The 21,237-nt window shown below is 45.0% G+C and overlaps 1 protein-coding gene across 4 annotated transcripts in view; it reads left to right on the top strand.

Moving 5' to 3' along the window:
• The first annotated feature begins 689 nt into the window (after window positions 1-689).
• Window positions 690-21,237, top strand: part of Shisa9 (shisa family member 9) — a 290,605-nt gene continuing 270,057 nt past the window's right edge. For 3 of the 4 annotated variants that reach the window (XM_004855849.4, XM_004855850.4, XM_021237325.2), the window contains exons 1-2: window positions 690-1,724; window positions 14,222-14,349. In XM_004855849.4, the coding sequence (XP_004855906.2) occupies window positions 1,039-1,724; window positions 14,222-14,349 (814 nt within the window). In that variant the 5' untranslated portion in view covers window positions 690-1,038. Of the gene's footprint in view, window positions 1,725-10,339; window positions 10,397-12,257; window positions 12,372-14,221; window positions 14,350-21,237 lie in introns of those variants that run through there. The other variant, XM_087209140.1, reaches the window with a different exon arrangement.

Genomic DNA, 21,237 nt, shown 5'->3' on the forward strand with positions numbered 1-21,237 from the left:
GCCGGGCCGGAGGAGTTCCTCCTGGGCTCGCCATTGTCTAGGCCTTGCTTGCTGGCCCTCCTAATCCTCTGAGCTCCTTTGCCGAGCTCCCCGTAACCCCCTCTCCTGGGAGTGCTTACCCGCAGCCCAGGGACGCGCCACCCCACCTTCCCAGCTCAGCCTAGGTCTTCGGCTCCTACCAGGGACTCGAGCCATCCAGGTCGCACACCAGGCTAGACGGTACAGCCCCGGGAAGGGCAAGGCCACCCCGCACGCCTGGAAGGGCTATCCTGACCAGGCAGCGCCTAGCTGGTCTTGGAGTGAAAGCCATCTAGCCTGTCCCCATTCCCCCCATGTCACCCCCTCCCTAGTAGGCAGATTCCAGCCGCAGCTCCTGCGCACGCACCCCTGAAAAAGCCACGGGCGGAGCCGCCTCTGCGCCCTGGGCAGGTCTGAGTCGCATCGCCCGCCCCGAGAGGGCGCGGGAGGTCCCGCCGAGGGCCTCCACCTGCCGGGAAATCCGAGCGGTTCCTCCAGCCTCAGCGGCAGCTGAGCTCGCTCCTCCCCTCCAGCCAGCCTGGCTTAGTTCTGCGCGCCCCCCAACTCGCTCCCGCCCGCCCCAGTCACCTCGCTCCGCGCCCCCGCCCCTCTCGAGCTCGCGCCCGCCCCCCCTCTCCGCCCCAACCCGCGCCTCTGCCCGCCCTCCTCCCCCTCCCCTTCTGCCCTCCCTCCATTCCACAAGTGTTGCTTTGCTTTCTCCGGCGCACTTGGCGAGCTGGAGAGGCGAGAGGATCCTGCAAGCGGACGCGGGGCGGCGAGTCCCGAGCCGCAGGCGGACGGGAAGCGCGCACAGACCGACTCTCCCCAGCTCTCCGCCCCCGCCTCCCACTGTGGCCGGCCGGACCTGCACCCCGCGCTTGCCCCAGCTCCTCCTCCCCCCTCCCGGCCTGGCGCGCTTCTCCCCGGCCGGCCCCTCGCCGCGCGGCGCGCTGGAGACGAACGCAGGCTGAGCCGAGCGCAGTGGCCGCCGACCACCGAGCGCCCCGCGCGGCTCCCTGCATGTGCGGCCCGCGGCGGCTCGCAGCCCCCGGCAGCAGCCTCGGCAGCTTCGGCCGCGCCTCGAGAGGCAGCTGCAGCGGCTCCAGCAGCGGCCGAGCGGTCGAGCCTGGGCTGGGAGACAGGATGCGCCGCGTCCTCCGGCTGCTCCTCGGCTGCTTTCTCACCGAGCTGTGCGCCCGCGTGTGCCGGGCGCAGGAGCGAGCCGGGCACGGGCAGCTGGCGCAACTGGGCGGCGTGTTGGTGCTCACTGGGGTTAACCGCTCCGGGGCCGCCTCTGGCGAGGCCGGCGAGGACGCCGGGGTATCAGACGCGCCCCCGACTCGGGCGCCCACGCCGGACTTCTGTCGGGGCTACTTCGATGTTATGGGCCAGTGGGACCCGCCGTTCAACTGCAGCTCGGGCGACTTCATCTTCTGCTGCGGGACTTGTGGCTTCCGGTTCTGTTGCACATTTAAGAAGAGGCGACTGAACCAAAGCACCTGCACCAACTACGACACGCCGCTCTGGCTCAACACTGGCAAGCCCCCTGCGCGAAAGGACGACCCCCTGCACGACCCCACCAAGGACAAGACCAACCTGATCGTCTACATCATCTGCGGGGTGGTGGCTGTCATGGTGCTCGTGGGTATCTTCACCAAGCTGGGGCTGGAGAAAGCGCACCGGCCCCAAAGGGAGCACATGTCCAGGTGGGCTGCCTCCCCTCGCCCTCCCCTCTGGGCTTCACTTTCCCTTCGCTGCCTCCCCAGCTCGCCTAGGCAGTGGGTCCCCCACCGGGCCTCTCCGCAGGGGCATGTCGCCCGGGAGGCCAACTTTGGTTTTGCGTGCGGAGAAGGGGTTGCGGGCTCGGCACCGGTGGGAGTGACGGTGTGTGTGTGTGTGTGTGTGTGTGTGTGTGTGTGTGTGTGTGTGTGTGGGGTCTCTGACCCCTCACCCTCTTGCCGCCTGTGATCCAGACGGACTTGAGGCGTGCAGGCGTGGAGCCCGTTTCCGAAGTCTTGGGTTTTGGGGTGAGTATCTATAGCGCCTCTCGGATTCCAGATGCTCCCCTCTAGGTAAACGGAGGCCGGCGAACCCAACCGGGAAGGGGGCGTGTGTGAGCCCGCGAGCGCGTGTGTGAGAAGGGAGGGAGCGAGGGAAGGAGTGAGTGCTGTAAGACTAGCGAAGAAGAGGCGAGGGAGGGGCAGAGGGAAGAGAGGCGAGAGCAAACCCTTGTTCAGAGCGGCCGCTCCCGCGTTGAGGTCTCTAGGCTTGGGACTTCACCTTCTCCGCTCCTTTATCTCTTTATCCCTTTCTCCTGCCACCCCCTCTCCCTGTCCGAGGCAGCGGCCATCGCCGCGCTCTGTGCCCCTTTCCCCAGCTGGCGCGGACTCCGGGGTCCCTGAACCCCCTCCACGCGCGACTTCGCTTTCTGAGCACCCAGATTTTTCAACTTTCCTGTTTGCTGTATTCATTACGCAAGTCCCAGCAATGGCAAGACGCAGCAGATGGGAGAAGGCATTTGGGGATTAATGGAGCTATTTGCCTTTTGCTTTTGCTTTCTTTCTTTTTTTAAGTGTCTAAATTGATTCGCACAACTCAGTAACTTTGGAGGCGGAGGACACATTCCTTAACCCCCAGTCTGGGCCGTGGGGGGGAGAAGCAGCCAGGGGTTAGTGTGAGGTCTGGGAGGGCAGGATTGAAGGCGCCGCCAGTGAGCAGCCCTGGCTGGAGCGTGAGCCTTAACTGTCTCTTTCGAGTCTGGGCAGTGAAGTCGCAGTGTCCCCATCCCTCCCCCACACACCTGGGGGGGGCGGTTGTGTGTGCGGGCGCGCGTGTGCACCTGAGCTCCGTGTGCATACCTAAAAAATCTGAACAAAGGGACCCACCAAAAATAGGCGAAGGAACATCACCACCTCACTAGTAATTATTTCCTATTTATACGCAGAGTATCCAATGAATTACCCCCAGAGGGGAATGGTTTGTGGGGGAGAGGTGAGGAAGTTCTTGTCGGTGGTGGATGGTGAGGTCCTGCGGTACAGAAGTAAGCTTTAAGGGCTCAAGAAACCTTGACCTACTAAAGGAGTAAAGCGCTTGCATCTCCTGTTCCCAGTCTCCTACAACCCCAAGGCGCCCTCTCTCCAGTCCTATCTCGGAGTTGTTTCTTTCACCTCTCAATCCTGAGGCCAATCTCTAGTGACACGGGGTCTACATTAAGGCGAGGGTGAACGAAGGATGCAGGACTGCGGCAGCCAGGTGGCCTGTAGGGAGATGTTACTCAGCGGCAGGTAGGCTGCCTGGCAGTGTTGCCTTAATGCCCGCTGGCAGCGCCACCCCAAAGGCTCCTTGATATGTGGAGCTGGGATGATGGGGAAAGGAGTTGTCCTCTGGGTCCATGATGTCCTGGAGAGACAGCTGTCCACTCATACTTCAGGGCTCAGGAGGGCCCCAACTTCCTGGTTCTGTCCTTGGCAGCGCTGCTGGGGAGAAAGATGACTCCAGCTAACTGGGTTGGTGCCACAGTCTTCTGTAGGTACCAGGAAAGGTCCCCTTAGAAGCACCATCTAGCCTAGGAGTACCCAGTCCTGGGATAGCAACTCCTCAACACGAGGTCTGCAGGTAGAAATGCATACTCCTGAAAAGAGAGAAATGTTGATTTTTTTTTTTAATTGGCAGCTTCTAAGCCATATTTTTTAACCCTGCTGATGTTTGGGATCACCTGTGATGCTTTAAAAAAATCTTGTTGCCGGGGCCTCTGCTCTTGACTGCTTAAATCAGAATTTAGCATCTGTACTTCGAAAAGCTTTCCAGGTGATTCTAATGTTCAACCAGTCTCTACTAAGGAAAAAGAACTAACATCTGCTGAGCACAGAGCCGGGTCCCAGGCACTGTAACGGGGTGGGGGTGGTGGTGGTGTGTGTGTATTAGTAAGCTCCCATTCTCACAACTACCCTGAGACAGGTGCTATTTTATTACCACTTACATGTGAGAAAATCGTGGCTCAGGTAAGGTGGCTTGCCCAAAGTCATGCAGAAAATTGTGCAATCTCTAGTCTCCTGGTTTCACCTTGTACCTGGGGCAAATGTTTCAGACCCAACCCCAGGATCTGGGGGAGCTTCCTAAGGCACGGATTCTTGAGTTCCAGTCACAGAGATTCTGAATCAATAGGTTTGAAGTGGGCCCCAGAAATCAGCTTTTAACAACCCCTTTGAATTGCTGTGAGATAAAGTGGTCTACACTTTGGGGAAACACTGGTCTTGGATTTGGGAATATTTCAGAGTCAAGAGATCGATTAATACTAGAGAAAGGACAAAGGCCAGTGTGACTCTCTTATTTACATTCTGTTACTTGCTTGTTTTCTCCTTGTGTATAACCTTTCAGTAGTTCTTGGGTTTCCCCAGGTTCCCTGGAAATGTATCATGCACTGCTTTTGAAGTTAATCTTTTGGAGTCCCAGGGTGGCAATTGGTTAATAGCTTTTGCCTGATGGTGCTAAGGGACGCTCCAGTGAGGGCTGGCCCACCAACCCTGGCAGCAGAGAGGCTGCTATGAGGCAAGGCGTCACCAGGTAGAATTAACCTGCCAGCTACAGCCCCTTAATTTTTGTGTGGAGCTGTAACATACATTCAAAGGGGGTTTGTTCTCATTCGCCTAAAATCGCCTTCTCTTCAAGGACATAGGACATGTGGCTGTGCTCCCATTGCACACTTTTCCCCTGCTGATCAGTAAGTTTGTGTTTTCCAGCAGACGCCTTGAGCCTGTTGGTGTATAGGCACAGAGTCCTGGGCATATGACCTTCTTCTGAGCTGATTAGGACTGAGGAAGAGCCATTCTGGAAGAGAGGGGGCTTCATGTGATTGTGTAAGAATTGTACAGATGCCCGTTCACCAGCTACGACAGCAGCCACAGGCAACCCCTGTTTACTAGGAGAGGTGACAGCAAAAGGTAGCCAGCTATGGTTACCAAAGTATGATGATATGTTTTATTTGGTCTGCAAGGTATTTCTACTTGAGCATTTTTGTTTTAAAGTTTTCTGTAATTTTTATTGTGAAAAATTTTAAACATACAAAAAACTTGAGCAGGGGCTTTAGCTCAGCAGTGCCACTGCCTGCTTCAACAGTGCAAGGTCCCGAGTTTGATCCCCGGTACAAAAAAAAAAACAAACCTTGAAAGAATAATGAACTCCAATATATCCTTCATCTAGGTCAGGGTTTCTCAAACTTGGCACTGTTGACGTCTGGGGCTTGATAATCATTTGTTTCAGGGGCCTGTCTTGCACATTATAGGATGTTTAACAGCATCCCTGGCCTCTACCTACTAGATGCCAGTAGTATGTACCCTGTACCCCACACTCCAGGCGCAGTAGTAAAAATGTCCCCAGATATTGTCAGATGTCACACAGGGACAAAATTGCCCCCAATTGGAAAACCACTAATCTCATGTTTTTTTTGGTGGTACTGAGGTTGAGCCCAGGGGTACCATACCACTGAGCTATATACCCAGCTCTTCTATATTTTATTTGGAGACAGAATCTTTTGAAGTTGCCCAGGCTGGCCACAAACTTGATATCCTCCTGCCTCAGCCTCCTGGGTACCTAGGACTACAGGGATTGCAGCCATGCCCGGCTCAACTATCCTCAGTTTCACAATTATTGTCATTTTGTTTTATTCTCATACTCTCTGTATATTTTCTCTTTTGTCCTTCTGTCTCCCCTGAGCTCTTTCCCCCTAATTTTTCTTTTGGCTGAAACATTTGAAAATAAGTCACAGATATGACACTCCATCCCTTAATACTTCAGCATAGCTCTCCTAATCAGAACATTCTGGGCCGGGGATTTAACTCAGTGGTGCCGCCACCTGCCTCAAAAGCGCAAGGTCCTGAGTTGGTCCCTGGTACCAAAAAAAAAAAAAAAAAAAGGAATCAGAACATTCTTCCATATAACACAATTCCATCACCATACCAAGAAACAACATAAATTCCATACTAATGTCAAATATGCAACATATCCAATTTCCCAGTCATACCTGAAATGTCTTTTAGAGTTTTGAGTTTTCAAAGCAGGATCCGATCAAGGTGTATTAGTCTCTAAGATGTATGGTATTTTAAAACCAACTTAGAATCAGTTGCCAATATTTTAAACCTGGGAGATTTCAAAGAGAAACCCAATTTCTGATTTAAGAGTTTGACAGGTCTGGTGAGATTGTATCTGCATTTTCACCGGGCAGTTGTTGGTTGTGGCTAAGGGGCGAACTTCCCTTTTAGGGAGCTCTTGAGTTGCCTTGGCCACCCTCACCCTCGAGTCACTCATTTGTGTCACCCATAGTCAGGCTGGTTGGAATGGCATGGGCTCCACTTAGACTCTCTGCAATTCAATTCTAGTTCAGCCACTTAATAGCTGTTTGACCCCAGGAAGGTTGCTTTACCTCTCTGAGACTCCTTTTCTGAAGGTTGAACTTTCACTGAGGACCACCTATGGAAAGCACCTAACATGAGAATTATCACATGGGCCCTGCTCAGCACCTTTTACCTTTCTCAAAAATCTTAGTGTTGATTTTTTCTAGTTCTAGTCTACTAAGGAGAGTGATGTTGTCATCTCGCTCTTGGTGCCCGGCTGTGGTCTGTGACACTGCTCAAGTCTCCTACCTTTCTGGACCGACCGGCATTTGAATCTGAACAGGAAGGGTGGTTGGCAGGTTCAAAATAGGAAGAGAAGTTTGTGCATGACTAGATTAAATGCGTTGCAAAGTGTTGTCTAGGTGATGTCGAAGAATCTTTGCTGGATTTGCAATCTTGCCATAAGCTTTTGTGTAAATTCTCATTTAATTTCACACCCCTCCCCCACGAGGTAGGCTCTATGACAATGTGCCATTTGCAGAAGCACGGACTGCTTTCCAGGAGGATGAACAAGTTCCTGGTGAGTGAAGGAGTCTCACTTCAAACCCGGGCGGTGAGAGACAGGGCACAGGTCTTTGACCACTAGGCTGCCCTGCCTTTGTACACAAACGTGCAGGACTTCCAGTCTTCTCAGATCACAAAGAAGTGCTTGATGGCCTGCAGACACAACTTGTGCTTCAGGGCCAGTTCAAGGAACCACTGTAAGATCAAGTCTAGGAATGTTTTCTGCATCTGTCCCTGGCAGGGCCAGATCTCTTGGTGGATTCATTGGTGAGAAATGACCTTGAGGGCAGAAACATGTTTGAAGCTCTCTACCCTTGATGCTGGCAGGGAACACAAGCCGTTATTTTGCCCACCTTTAAACAGAATCAAAGATCTGGGTGACAAGTTGCATAGTAATAGTGTCCCATGTGTTTTTCAAACATGTTTTAGGAGGCCTGGGATCCCTTGCAAGAAATGGCATCAGATGACAGATACTCTTCTTTCACTTGCCTTTTGTCTTCCCGTTTCCCTCCTGACTCTCTACCTTTCCACACATCTGGTTACCCAATGGCTTTGACCAGTTCCCCAACCTAGAGAAGCCCGTGCATGCATAAGTTGTTGGCCACAGAAAGTCTCTAAGTTATTTTTCTTGCAAAATAATGTTGGCTTCTTCTTGGGGATTGAGTCCTTGCATTTTATAAATCTATTTTATTGATGTATAAATTATGCAATAAAATGCACACATTTTGAGTGTACAGTTTGGTGAGCTCTGACACATGTTGTAACCACTACTCTAGCAAGCTAACTGCCCATCACTGTTGCATTCTTAAAAAATCAATGCTGCTGCTTGTGCAAGAGGCAATGCTCAGGAATCCTATTCATGTATTCAAAATTCAGAATATGGTTTGAACGTTTGGAACCCCTGGAGGCTTTGAAGCAAAGTACTAGGACTTCGAATTCTGGAAATAATGGGGTCTTATGTTTGTATACTGTGGTTGGAAAGAAAAACAGTGCAGAGTTTTCTTTTTATTCTTTCAGAAAGGCCAAGCTCATTATCACATTGGAGCCATTGTGTTGGCTCAAATTCTCTTCCAGCAGACTTTTTTTTTCCCCAGTAGACTTCTGACTTCATTGTTCAGGCTTTGGCTCCAATGCCATCTTCTCCAAGAAGCCTTCCTGACCACCTAGGCCCTTTCTCTGCACACACACTAGCCCATCCCTGTGTTACTTCATTTTGTGTTATGGTCTAAAGTTACTAATTTATTGCTTGACTAGTTTATTATCTGTCTTCTTCCATTATCATTCACACTAAGGGATACAGGGACAATCACCATCTCTTCCACTTCACAGCTATATCTTGAGTCCCTAGAACAGTGAGAATTTTGTTTTCTTGTATCCTATTTTGCACTGCAGCAGAAAGTAACCCCTCCCCATTTGTTCATTCATACATTTGCTAGGTATTTATTGAACGCTACCTGCGCTTAGCACTGTGGTGGAAACTGTGAGAAGAGTGGATGGTATAAATGTGATCTCTACCTTCACAGAGCCAACAGTGAAATATTGGGAGACAGGTAACACACAAGGAAATGTACACAAAAGTTGACAATAAGTGGAACCTTATGAAATGCCAATATTCAGCCATTTTCATCCTCAAAAAAGGTAACGTGTCAACATAATTGTCCTGAACTGGGTTAAGGGATATAAAGGAATCAAAGTGTAGCTTTTTCAACACAATACTTGTATTAGGCAGGGTTCTTCAGTAAAATGGAAGCAATACATCTGGAGATTTATAAGGAGATATATAAGGAGTTGGCAAGTCTAAAATCCGCAGGGCCAGTGTCTCAGTTCAAGGCTGAGGGTTTCCAGGCAGGCTGCTGTGGAACCAGAAAGAGCCTGTGTCCCAGTTCTGAGGCTGTCAAACAAGACAATTCTTTCTGATTTGGAGAAGGGTCACCTTTTAGTCTATTCAGACCTTCAAGAGATTGAATGAGGTCCACCCACATTAGGCTGGCAGTCTGCTTTGCTCATTTTACCATTTTAATGGTAATCGCATCCAGAATGATGAGAAACCTAAGTATCAGAATATTTCATCAGATATCTGGGCATAGGTGGCTGGTCTAATAGGCATGTGACACTTGTCATTGTAGTTACCTTAGGAGCTTGACACTCAAGTGAATGACGTTGGGGGACTAGAACCATCTTCATCACTTGGAGTCTTGAGACGAATCTCAGCCCCCACCTCAGAATATTAGAGCAGAATATGAAATTTAACAAAGTCTTCAGGTAATGTGAATGCATGTTAAAGTTGCAGAAGCATCCAAACTATGTGGCCCACTCAGATGTCAAGTCCACAGGCAGTTAGTTGTTTGCGTTGTGACATAATTGGATCTTCCCATTGTCCCATTCATTAAAACTTTTGACATGTTCCTAATTAAAAATTTTTATTATGTACTCCAATATATGCACATTTGTTTTACTAAGAACACATGCATGGACCTATGAACAGTTATTAGGAAAGTTATAAAGCGTAAGAATGGAAATTTTAAACTGAACTGAAGATAAACACTTTTAAAGTCTGTTGCTAGTTGCGATGACTTCTACTATCAGTAGCTAAAATCTCAAAAGTGTAAATGTACGTGGAGGATGACATTCCTCGTTAATAAGACTATTTTGCTTTTTTTTTTTTCGGTACCAGGGATCGAACTCAGGACCTTGTGCTTGCTAGGCAGGCACAGTGCCACTGAGCTAAATCCCCGGCCCCTATTCTGCATATTCTTCATGAGAGTTTAAATTATTTTTAGCTGATGGCACTTGAATCTGAATAGACCATCACTGTTTTAACCTTGTGAGAAGCTGCTGAAGAGGAGTGGATTGTGTTCTCTTGGGCTTGCTTGGGCGTATATGTCTGTAAAACAGGCCAGATATCCCAATGAGGGTGGTGCTGGCAGTTACCTTCCTTGGTCTGAGCTTGCTGATTCCTGTCATCGGATGCAGGTGTTTCAAGTGTAGGTGCCAACATCAATCGATGTAATTTAATTGATTTCTCTCTCTCTCTCTTTTTTAATATAACTGAAGCTCATACATTGAAGTTCTGACATTTCCTTCCCCCATGACAAATCTTCATGCTTTGGAGACTCCTTGTCCAGGAAGTGGAGGTCTCTTAGAATCCTTGTCTCACCTGCATGTTTTGGGAATGGTGGCCTTGGGGAGAGATGTCCTTGGGCTTTGAAGCTGGGATTTCATAATTTTCAGTGCTCGAGAGAAGCTCAGGGCATCTGCAGATGGCAGTACTGCCTAAGTTCATGATGGCCATTCTGTTTCTTTACTTTGCTATCCTCTTGAAGGCTGGAGTATTTTGGAATTTTGGGGTGAACCCTTGGGGAATATGATGAAAACTATGACTCCCTATTCAAGAAAAATGCACAAACAAATTTTCCATTCAATTACAGAGGAATTCAGCGATCCCTTGAAGCTCAGGATGAAGAACCTGTTTAGAAGTGAAAAAGGCAAGTTAGGTTTGGAAGGCCTCTGTCCTTTTGTCTCAAAACTTCCCTTCCCTGCAGCTCCCTTGAGTTTCAGACCCTGCTTGCTGCACAGAGGTAGGAAGGAGCCGGAACTTTGATTTCAAAGATATTCAGGATTGCAATTCTACTCAGTCTCTCCATTGATTAGCTGGGTTAACTTGGGCAGTTTTACACTCTGTAAAATGGGTTATGATAATCCATACCTTTTAATACTCCCCTTTTTGTTAGCCCTCTTTCAGCTTTATTGGCCTTCTTGCTTATTCTTGAAGTATCTGACCTCTTTCCTGCCTCAGGGCCTTTGCACTTTCTGTTTGCTGTGCCTGGAATGCTCATTGCTTCATCTTCACGTGTGTTAGCTTTCTGTCACTATCAGAAATAGTTGAAACAATCAGAGAAAAAGTTTATTTTGGCTCCCAGTTTTGGAGGTTTTAGTCCATGAACAGTTGGCAAGGCAGCACATCTTGGTAGAAGCACATGATAGATCAAAGCCACTCATTTCATGGCCAGGGAAGCAAAAAAAAAAAAGAAGGGGGGAGACCAGGGTTCCCTAATCCCCTTCAAGGCCATGTCCCTCAGTGACCCGAAGAGCTCCCTCCGGACTGCACCTCCAAAAAAAGGTGGTCCACCACCTCCCAGATGCGCCACCCTGGGTTCAAGCCCTTTGACACATGGGCCTTTGGGGACACCCCAGATCCAAACTGTAGCAGCCCATGACCCATTCCTTCTCCCTTGTCACTCAAATGGTATCTCTTTAGGAAATCTTTTTCTGACCACAGCGTCTCTATTTAGAATTTTTTAAAAGTAGGACTCAGTGATTTTTATTATATTCACAGCGCTGTGCACTCGTCATCACTATTTGCCTCCAGTCTACTCTCTAACTTTAATAATGTTTCATCGTCCTAGCAAAGAACCTCCTCATATCTATTAGCAGTCACTTCCCATTCCCTTTCTCCCACCCCCAGCCTCTGGCAACCATCACTATACTGTCTCTCTTTATAGAACTGTATCTAGATATTTGCTATACATAGAATCATGTACTATGAGGGATGATAAAAATATAGTTCATGTTTAAAAAGTTTATTACAGTAGAAGGCACATTGCCATTAATCTCCCTCGAGACATTCCCCCTCACATTGATCCTGCCATTTCCTGAAGTAGTTCTAGAAGTCCTTTTTTGTGTCTTTGGGTGAGCTCGTGTGGCTGCTTCAATTGACTGAGTCAGTTCAAAACATTCACTCTCGTGGTCATTTTGACTTTGGCCAGAAGTTGTATGGTCCCAGATCCAGTGAATAAGGTGGATAAAAACACATTGTAATAGTTTCACAAGCTTGCCTTTCTGTTGGATGGTCCTTCATATTTTGGATCACACCCTGTAAAGACACTCATGAAAGCAGACTTCTAGAACTGCTTCAGAAAGTGGCAAGAATAATGGGCTAAGTGTGATCCAAGCGAGGGAGAGTATTGTGAGGGGAAGTAATGGCAAGATGTCATTTACTGTAAAATTTTTCTAAAAATTTAAACACTCACTATATTTTTATTGTGCCTCATTGTGCAGCTTTTTGTGTCTGGTTTCTTTCAGTGGGCACAATGTTTTCAAGTTTCATTCATGTTGTAGCTGGTGTCCAGGATTCATTCATTTTCATCAGTGAATAATATCCCATTTCATATTCCTTATGTGATCATCCATGTTGATGGAAATTTGGATCGTTTCCACTTTTTGCTGTTGTGAAAAATGCTGCTTATGCAATTCAGTCTTTCTTGACTGCATTACTCTTTGTTTGCTTGTTTATTTGCAACCCTTGTTTATTTATTTAACATGTTTATTTTTTATTCTCTCCCATAGAATATAAGCTCCAGGAAGGCAGCGACCTCGTTCATCTTGTGCACTGCTGTATCCCCAGGGCTTTGTATCATGCACGGCACATAGTAGACAATAAATACGTGTGGAATGAACAAATGTTTGAGCTCTGTTGTTATTCTCCGTTTCTTAATGGCCCCTTATCTTTCCCAATTCATGTGGAACTCTTGCTGTGCTGACCTAGGTCTCTTTCACCCCTGAGACTTCTCACCGCTGTGTTTCTTGCCCCACAATATTACTGCACCATGATCAGGCCTTCCCTGAAACTCAGGACTTCTGCTGTCCTAGCGTAGTCTCAAACTTGGATGCCCGACAGACACACTTGGAGGCCTGTGAAAATGCCCTTCATGGGAGCTGGCCCTGGAGCTTCTGACTCAGGGTCTCCATGGATGCAGAAATTTCCATCAAGTTTCCTGGCTGCTGACGTCACCAGTTGGCAGTCCATGATGCGAGATTCACTGCTGTGGTGGGTTGGGTTTCTGCAGAGAGGCTGAGGCTGCTGAGCTCATAGGCGGTCTGTGCGGGCCTCTCCCAAGCAGTTCTTCCTTCTCTGTGTTCCTGTATGTGGATTCAGAGGGTGCTGGTTAGCTGGGGACATCTAGGTATATCCTAGAATACGGCACTATCACTTGTGGGTATGTAGACTGGGGAAAATGCTCCCTGATTGAAGAGGAGGCCTGTTGATTGCAGTGTGGTTTACAGAGTTCAGGGAGCTGTTGACTTTCTACATGTCCATAGTCAGGGAAATGATAAGCAGAGCGGATGGTCTACTGGATTATAATGAAGCAGCTGGATGTTTGTAGCTGCCATCTGTTCTGATTGGTTGGTCCTTCCACCTTACTAGTTGTTGCATGTGGAGACTCGTCCCTGCAGGTGAGTGAAAATTTGGGAACCGAAATTTGGGAAATTTTGGGGATACTACCCAGTGGTTTTGAGGGATGAAAGAAATTCACATTCAGCAGCATAGCTGAGTCTCAGGTTGCATAAACAAAGGAAGAAACACCGAGGTATATAGTTAAAAACACCATTTATGTAAAACATATACAAGATAATACCAACTATATCATATATCTTTTTTTTTTTTTTTTTTTGGTAGCGGCGATTGAACTCAGGTCCTTGCGCTTGCAGAGCAGGCGGCAAAACCACTGAGCTAAATCCCTGGCCCTATCATATATCTTTTAAGAACATTAATTTATTTAAATAAACACGTGGTTAAGGCTAAAGTGGAAAAATGTGTTGGTAGGCCTGATCTTAGAGTGTGTTATCTGTTTGACAGTTGTCTTTTCTCTGTTCTATATGCACACACTGAACTTGTAAGCGTACATCCAATTGTGAAGGTCACTGTTACAGCTTGAATTTTGTTCCCATCTTCTCCAAACAAAACAAAACAGACTTGTTCAAATCCTTGCACCACAACTTACTTGCAGTGTGACTTTGAGCAGGTTAATTCACCCCTCGGAGCCTGTTTGCTCATCTGTAAATGAGTAATAATTCTTGTAAGGTGCTTTGTTAAGGCATGTAATTCGATTAGCATAGTGACTGGCTTATGGTAAGTACTCTCTAAATGTTAGCTGTTGCTACTAATATTGGGCCATTGCTATCCATGAAATGTTGGCATTTGTGTTAGATATAAAGGAAAAACTAGAGAGGAGATGCGATACATGTATTCATCATTAACCCTCTCAGCAGTTTGTGTGGTAGATGATACTGTTGTCATACAGCTGTTGTGAAGAGCTTGTGAATGAGTCTGTGTGAAGTCATTGTGTAACCTCTGATCGAAGTTATTTTATTTATTGCTTATATGTTTTCCTCTGTCCCACTCCCTCCTGGAACAGTGCCTCCATGGGGGAAATGACTTTGTCTTTTGTGTACAAGGACAGTGCTTGGCCCATGGCATGTATATGGCATTGTATTTGGATTTAACAGATTCCAATTCTTTCTCCTTTCAGGGCACTTGCAGATGTCATGAGGCCACAGGGCCACTGCAACACTGATCACATGGAGAGAGACCTTAACATTGTCGTTCACGTCCAGCACTATGAGAACATGGACACGAGAGCCCCCATAAACAACCTGCGTAAGTACAGCTCCATGGACCACTTTCGGTCCCACATGGTGACCTGCACAATGGTCACATCACCAGATTTCGTGATGTGTGTTTGGGTCAGTTAAGAACTTCTCTATGTGGATAAGTTCATGTTTTATTTTCCCTCTTCTGGATGAGACTGAGTTTGGCACGATCAGATTTCATATGGTTGCTTTCTGTTAAATAGGGATCCTCTTGGTTGGTTTCTTATGGTTGGTTTTTCTGTTAACTGGTAGACATGATTGATTAATTTTGATCAATTTATTAACTAATGGCCCTCTTGGTTTGTTAATCATGGTTAGGTTCTCAGTCCCTTCATTTTGTTGATTTATTTTGACCATCATCTATTAGACAATAGTCCATTCACTTAATTATCTGACTCCTGAGGTAGACCAGTTGATACTTTTAAGTTTCAGTCTATTTTCTATTAAATACAAGTTCAAAAAATTAAAACTAGAGTTTTATAAAAACAATGCACAAAACACTGTGTGCGTGCAGTTGGGGGGGTGGGGGGAGGCGGAGGCATTGACTTGTGGTCTTAATGGCTTGGAGTAAGCATACAAGATTCAACAGGGCCGGGGAGCTCAGTGGTTCTGCCGCCTGGCCTGCAAGTACAAGGAGCCAAGTTCGAACTCTGGTACCAAAAAAAAAAAAAAAAACCATTCCACAGCAAATTCAGTTCCATTCTTCTGGGAGCGGGGAAGCTGCTTTTTTGTTTTTGCTGCTTTTCAATAGGTCTTTTTCGGCAGCTGGAGAATACGTGGGGCTCTTGGTACACTCCCGGAGATTTTTTTCCGTTTCAAAGGTCCGTATATACAGTATACCTTATGGAGCTGATGTTCTGACTAATGGGAGTGGAGGAAAAATAAGATTGTTTAGCTTTTGACAATTGCATATTACTGTAGTTATTCCTAGTGATTATGTTTTCAAGTAACCCCCATTAAAGTAATGTGGAGGGCTTGGTTTAAAATAACAAAAGCCAGACAATTCAGAGGATGCATTTAGTTGTGGCTGGAGGTTTCTGAAAACAGAAACTACTTTACTGCTGCACATTTTTACAGTCTGGGTGTCCTTTGCTGAAGCTTTGCTAGTAGTTGCATGGTTACTTTATTTGCTGAATCATAGTCTTGAACTGTTTGGTTATAAATTTTTATGCTCAACAGGTCTAGGAAGAAGTCTGCAGAATTTAACATAGGTGATGTGAATGCTCTGGTTTCGCGTGGTGATAACTTTTTGTGGTTTTAGAAATTGTTGCTGTGTGTTAGCAAAGTCAAGGTTTATATGGGTTGAAGAATGGGCCACCAAATGGGACTTAAAAAATTGTATCATATTAAATAAGTTGGCATTATTTATAAATTAGATAAAAATTATTAGAAATAGCCACATTTTAGAGCAAAATATATCAGCAATTGGAAGTTTTTTGGTACTGGGGATCAAACTCAGGACCTTGTGCTTGTGGGACAGGCATGGCGGCACTGAACTAAATCCCTGGCCCAGCAATTGGAAGTTTTATGACCAAATCCCACAGTCCCAAAAGAGGTGGTAAATGACACCAATTCTGACATGGTGATCGCTGTGTTCAATTTTGGTTTTGATGGAACTGAACACATTCTCTTTCAGATGGCACTGGGAAGTAAGTTGAACATAGATGTATGTGGGCCCCAAATATAAGTGAGTGAACACGATTATGGAGCAGCGATATTGACATGGTTTTGAGTCCCTGGCTATAAAAAGTGGCTGTTCATAGGTTTCTCACTTGAAGTTTCAATCTCTAGGGTGATTTTGAATCACTGTCAAATGGAATAACAGATTCACTGAAGTTACCCAAGTTTCATCATTCCATCAGGTAAAAGGCCAGGAAGACATCAAGGAATACTGCTTAAATAAGGGACTTTTGTTTAAAGTTGCACTGAAAATAACTTACTGCTCAGAGATGGATGTCCAGATTCTAAGTAATTCAGAAGTATCCTGTGACAGGCTACCTTGATTTATTTATGGTTCTTGGCTTTGGTCTGTATTTGTGCCTCAGTAATTGGTGATCTCTTACACCAAGGGATAAAGTGTCTTGTAATAGTCTACTGAGTGGAACTCTACTGAAACATTCCTGGTAAACCCCAGGGAGTAGTGTCACACACACTGTGTTCTTATAAGAATTGCTACAGCAGCTAATTTCATATAATCTTGTCACATTGATCCAGTCCTTTTTTCCTAGCATCTTACAAAAAAAAATAAGCATGTAGCCTTTCATAGATTTACGTTCTTAAATTTAATTTATATAGCACAACAGTTCAGTGGTTAATAGTAATAATAGGTTTTTTGGTAATGGCGTATCTCTTCATTGATTTACAGGAGCTACTTACATATTATGGACAGAAAAATTTTTACGTTCACACTTCATTTTCTTAATAGTGATGTTAGTTCACTTTCTGATCTTTCCTTCATGTTTGGGTCAGATGCTAAGGGAACTAACATCTAATGTAGAAATCTAGGTGTTTGAAAGTGGAAGAGGGAGATGGAAAAGAACTTGGGAGAAGGAAAACCAGGAGGAAAGGTTTCCCATAAGGGCCAATTTTTGCCAGCCTTTCTTAGTAAATTTTTTGGAGTTGATTTTTCCTGTGATTTGTTAGACTTGCCTTTTATCTAAAGATGGATTTGTCTTCAGCTGATGCTGTCCATGTTCTTTCCAGGCATTCAATGATATTGCCTAAAAATATTTAGGCTGGTAATCAAAAGGGTCTCAACCTCTTTGATTAACAGTAGATTCCAGTGAGATAATGATTTTCTACAAAATGCTCCTCAGCTTCTGTATAATTATAGTTTGCTTTTGATGGCACATTTTGTCCTTCAGTTCTTTGAACACACTTTGGCTCTTTCACCTCAGCCTCCCTGCCTGCCACTGGCATTCCTCCACCTTTTGGGGGATGAAGGGTGAATGCAAGTTCCATGCAGTCATCTTCAGCATAGGAGATGTGGGTGGGCCACTGTGGATAAAACCTGGACCAGTGTTTTCCAACTTGTGGCGTTATCATAAGTTTTGAGATAAAATTTTTGCTTTGGGATAATCTTTACTGAAAAGTTGCAAAGATTGTATGCAGAGTTCTATACACTCCATACCCACTTTCTCCTAACATTAACATCTTACAGGGGACATTTGGCAGAATGAGGAGATCAGCACTAGTAAATTCTTTTTAGTTAAACTGTAGACATTGTTTGAATTTTACTAGTTTCTTCCCTCATGTCCCATTTCTGTTCCACGATCCAATGTGGGAATGCTGTCTTTAACCCAGAATCCTGTAATGGTAGAATTTTGGTTGTACAATCTAGTAATACAATATGTGGTAAAGATAGGAATAAGTCTGTTGCTACTGTACAAAAATCGTCTCCCAGCATTTGTGAGAACATCCGCGTAAAGTTACTTACCTGGCCAACATTGGCGTTGGACCCATTACTGCCTGGACTGTCCTCTGGTGCATGCTAATGGGACAAAATACTCTTACTTCCCTGCTCACATGCAGGGCATTTGGCATTTGGTTGATGTCACACTATTTATTTTATAACATAATGTGAACAAGTGAGATCTTCCCCAAACTGAGGACAGATGCTAACTCGGTGTTTAGGACACAGGATCCACTAGAAAATGCAGTCTTCTATATTCTAGTCTCACCTCCTAGTCCCCTAGGATGATTCTGAAGTAGAATTACAAGAAATCAAAAAGCAGATCCATAGTTGAGTTTCTGAAGAGTTTGTAAAGCTCATATCATTTGTCCATTCATTTGTTCATATTTACCAGGGCACCTGAGATAATCCTACACTTGATTTTTGGAAATACCAGCAGGGATATTCCCAACTGTTGTTAAAAACTGGGGGCCAATTTCCTATCCATGGTAGACAAAAAGCTAAATATAGATATCAGAGTTTACAAGAATAAACTCTACCTAAAGCAGTACAATATTAACAGTGACTTCTGCAGTAGCATTGTAAAGCCCCAACACAAGGGATCCTCAAACCCTATTGTTTTCACCATCATAAAGATGGGGCAATTGAGGCCCAGAGAAGTTTAGTGGTCCGTGTAAAGTTTGTATAGATAAAGATTGCTGGAACTGGGATTTAAATTGATCCAGTCAGGCCCCAAGATATCTATGGTCTGTCTTGTGGTGCATGTGTTTGCAGAAAACGTCTGTCTTCCCCTAGAAGCAGGGATTATTGAAGGCTATGATAAGTGAATGGAGGGCTCCATTGGAACCCTGGAAAAGAGATCTGTTTCCAAAATGTGCCTCTCACCTGCCATCCTGTCATGTGTCCTCTCTTAGGAGGACAAGCGCTTACTGAGCACGTACAGTGTGGCAGGCACTGTGCTAAGTGCTTTGAATATGTCGGCCCATTTAGTGCTCAGGACACCTCTCATATAGCCCAGCTTGTTTTTGCCCACATCATGTGGCTCCAAGCCTTTGTGAATCTGGCCTCTTCCCTTGCCCTTCTTACCCTGATGGCTATCTCCTTAGAGAGGCCTTCCTTGCTTATCTCCAGCCCCCAAGTCACCAGCTGCTCCCCATTTCCCCATAATTATCTTGATAACATTTTGTTTCCTCTACAATTGTATATTCATTATTTTATCTCTGCCTCTTCCATGATAATGTAAACGCCATCGGGAAAATGTTTTGTATTGTTATAGCTATACGCCCACACCAGGAACAGGGCTGGCATGTGGCAGCAACTCCATAAATGTTTGTTCAATGAGGGAAAAGCCTATGGGAGAGGTACCATTGTTTCCATTTTATGAGCAAGAAAACAGATTCATGGAAATTAAAGAACTCATGTAACATGATGACTGAGATTTGCTTTAAAAATATTCCAGAAAAAGTATAAAATTGTGGGAGATGGTAGGTGAAGCAAAATTGGAAATATATTGCAGCTAGGTGATCAAATACCTGGGGATTTAGAATTCTTTCCCCTCTATTTTCATATGTATTTGAAAATATATATAACAGAATGTGAAAAATTAGAGTACTTGTCCATAATATCATAGTTAAAAATAGAGGATCCAGAATTTTAACCTAGGTCTGACTCCATGTCTTGGACTTTATTGGATGGATATGGGTTATCTCATGGTGAATATTCAGGTATTAGGAAGGGTTGGAATTGATCAGTGTGTTTTTTGGTTCAGATTATCCAGAGTGAGAGAGAATCTGATTGGTTTCTGATTAGCCAATAGTCTGACTTCCCCTGGCTCAGTTAACCCTGGGTCAGTCAGTTGGGTAACATAGAGGGTTTTGTAGGGTTCTTTCTCAGGACTGAAGTGGGACAGATTCTCCAAGAAAGATGTGCATGGAAAGGGGAAGGAGAGTTAGAGTGATGTTTTAATCTTCTGTGGGGGTGTACGGGGATGCATTCATTTAATTCACTCTTTATCTCCAGTGTCTAGAAAATGTTTTATGTTCATAGATATTTGATGAATGAATGAATGGATGGATAGATGAATGAATGAATGAATCTCTAGCATAAACTCAATATGAATCCTAGTGGAACTCATTGGCAGAACTCTTGGGATTTTGAATTTTAAAGGATCTTGGCTAATTCCAACTCTTGAGGGGTTTAACTCTCTTTTATAAAGTCACAGCTGCCAGCTTGTTTCTGAAACCCAAATGTTCCTTTCCACAGTTGGGGAGAACAGTTGTTCTGTCTGGAGATCTGTGACTCTTACGGTTTGGCACATGAGTTCATCACTTATATGTTAATAAAAGTGAGGAGTCATCTCTCCTGGACCAGCTTAAACACATTTATACATTTAGTGGTGTAGCCTGAAATGAATTTAAGTATTAGATTCAAAACGTCTACCTTTCTATTGAAGAATTCAGTGTTTCAGAAGAGTCTGATGTGTGGAAGATGTTCAAACATGCCTAACTTGAACGTGAGGTAGTGTGATGAGGAAGTAGCGGATAAGGGCTTGGAAGACACACAACTGGGACTAGGGATTTGTTCCATTACTGATTAGCCATGCAGTCTTGAAAAAGTTAGTTTAATTCACGGACTCTCAATTTAACATTCTGTGAAAGAAGTAAAATCTACCTTACAAGATTACTGTGAGGATTAAATGAACTAATACATATAGAGAGTTCAGCATGGTGCCTGGTAACATAAGTATTGGGTAGTCCTATTATTAGTGGAACAAGTGAATGTTGGTGCTAAAGTTAGCTGTTTACTAGAGGGTAATAATGTCAATCAGGCTGAATTCACTGTGCAGATGTAGTCACAGTAAAAATGTTTTACTTTGTGGGCCAGTGATAACAATGCGTGCGTGTGTGTGTGTGTGTCTGTGTGTGTGCGCGCACATGTGCATGCATGTATTATATTTGTTACTACTGTTTTTTATGCAAATGAGAACAGAAGAAACTGTCAATTCTTTCACAAGGAAATAGCATGGATGGAGCAGCTGGCCCATGTGGAGACATTTGTTCTTATCTTATGTTTTCCTTCTATTCCCATTTAAAATGCATGAGCTTTTGTTCTGTTAGGAGTGTTTATCTTAATATTTTATTTATACTAGCAGACCAAGCTAGTAGGAATCTGTGTGGCCCCAAATATATCTTATATTCCACCCAGAAAATGAGATTGTGTGTTTGTATGTATGTGTGCAAACAACAGAAAACAGAATCCTTAAAGGGACAAAATCACTTTCTGTAAGCCGTCTCCTGAGGCCTTTTAAAAAATTGCTACTAATGCCGGCCACATGGCATTGCCTAATTAAATCTCTATCACTTTTTCAATCAGCTGTAGGACTATTTGTAAAGAAAACCTAAGTACTCAATACAGGTTTAGTTTAAAAGATGCCAAGTTCTGTTCATTCCATACCAGGGAAAGCCTACTGTTAGACACATTTCC

The sequence above is a fragment of the Heterocephalus glaber genome, unplaced genomic scaffold (genome assembly GCF_053883595.1).
Source record: "Heterocephalus glaber isolate CG9 unplaced genomic scaffold, H.glaber_assembly_v1.0 deba00000943, whole genome shotgun sequence".
Lineage (NCBI taxonomy): Eukaryota > Metazoa > Chordata > Mammalia > Rodentia > Bathyergidae > Heterocephalus > Heterocephalus glaber.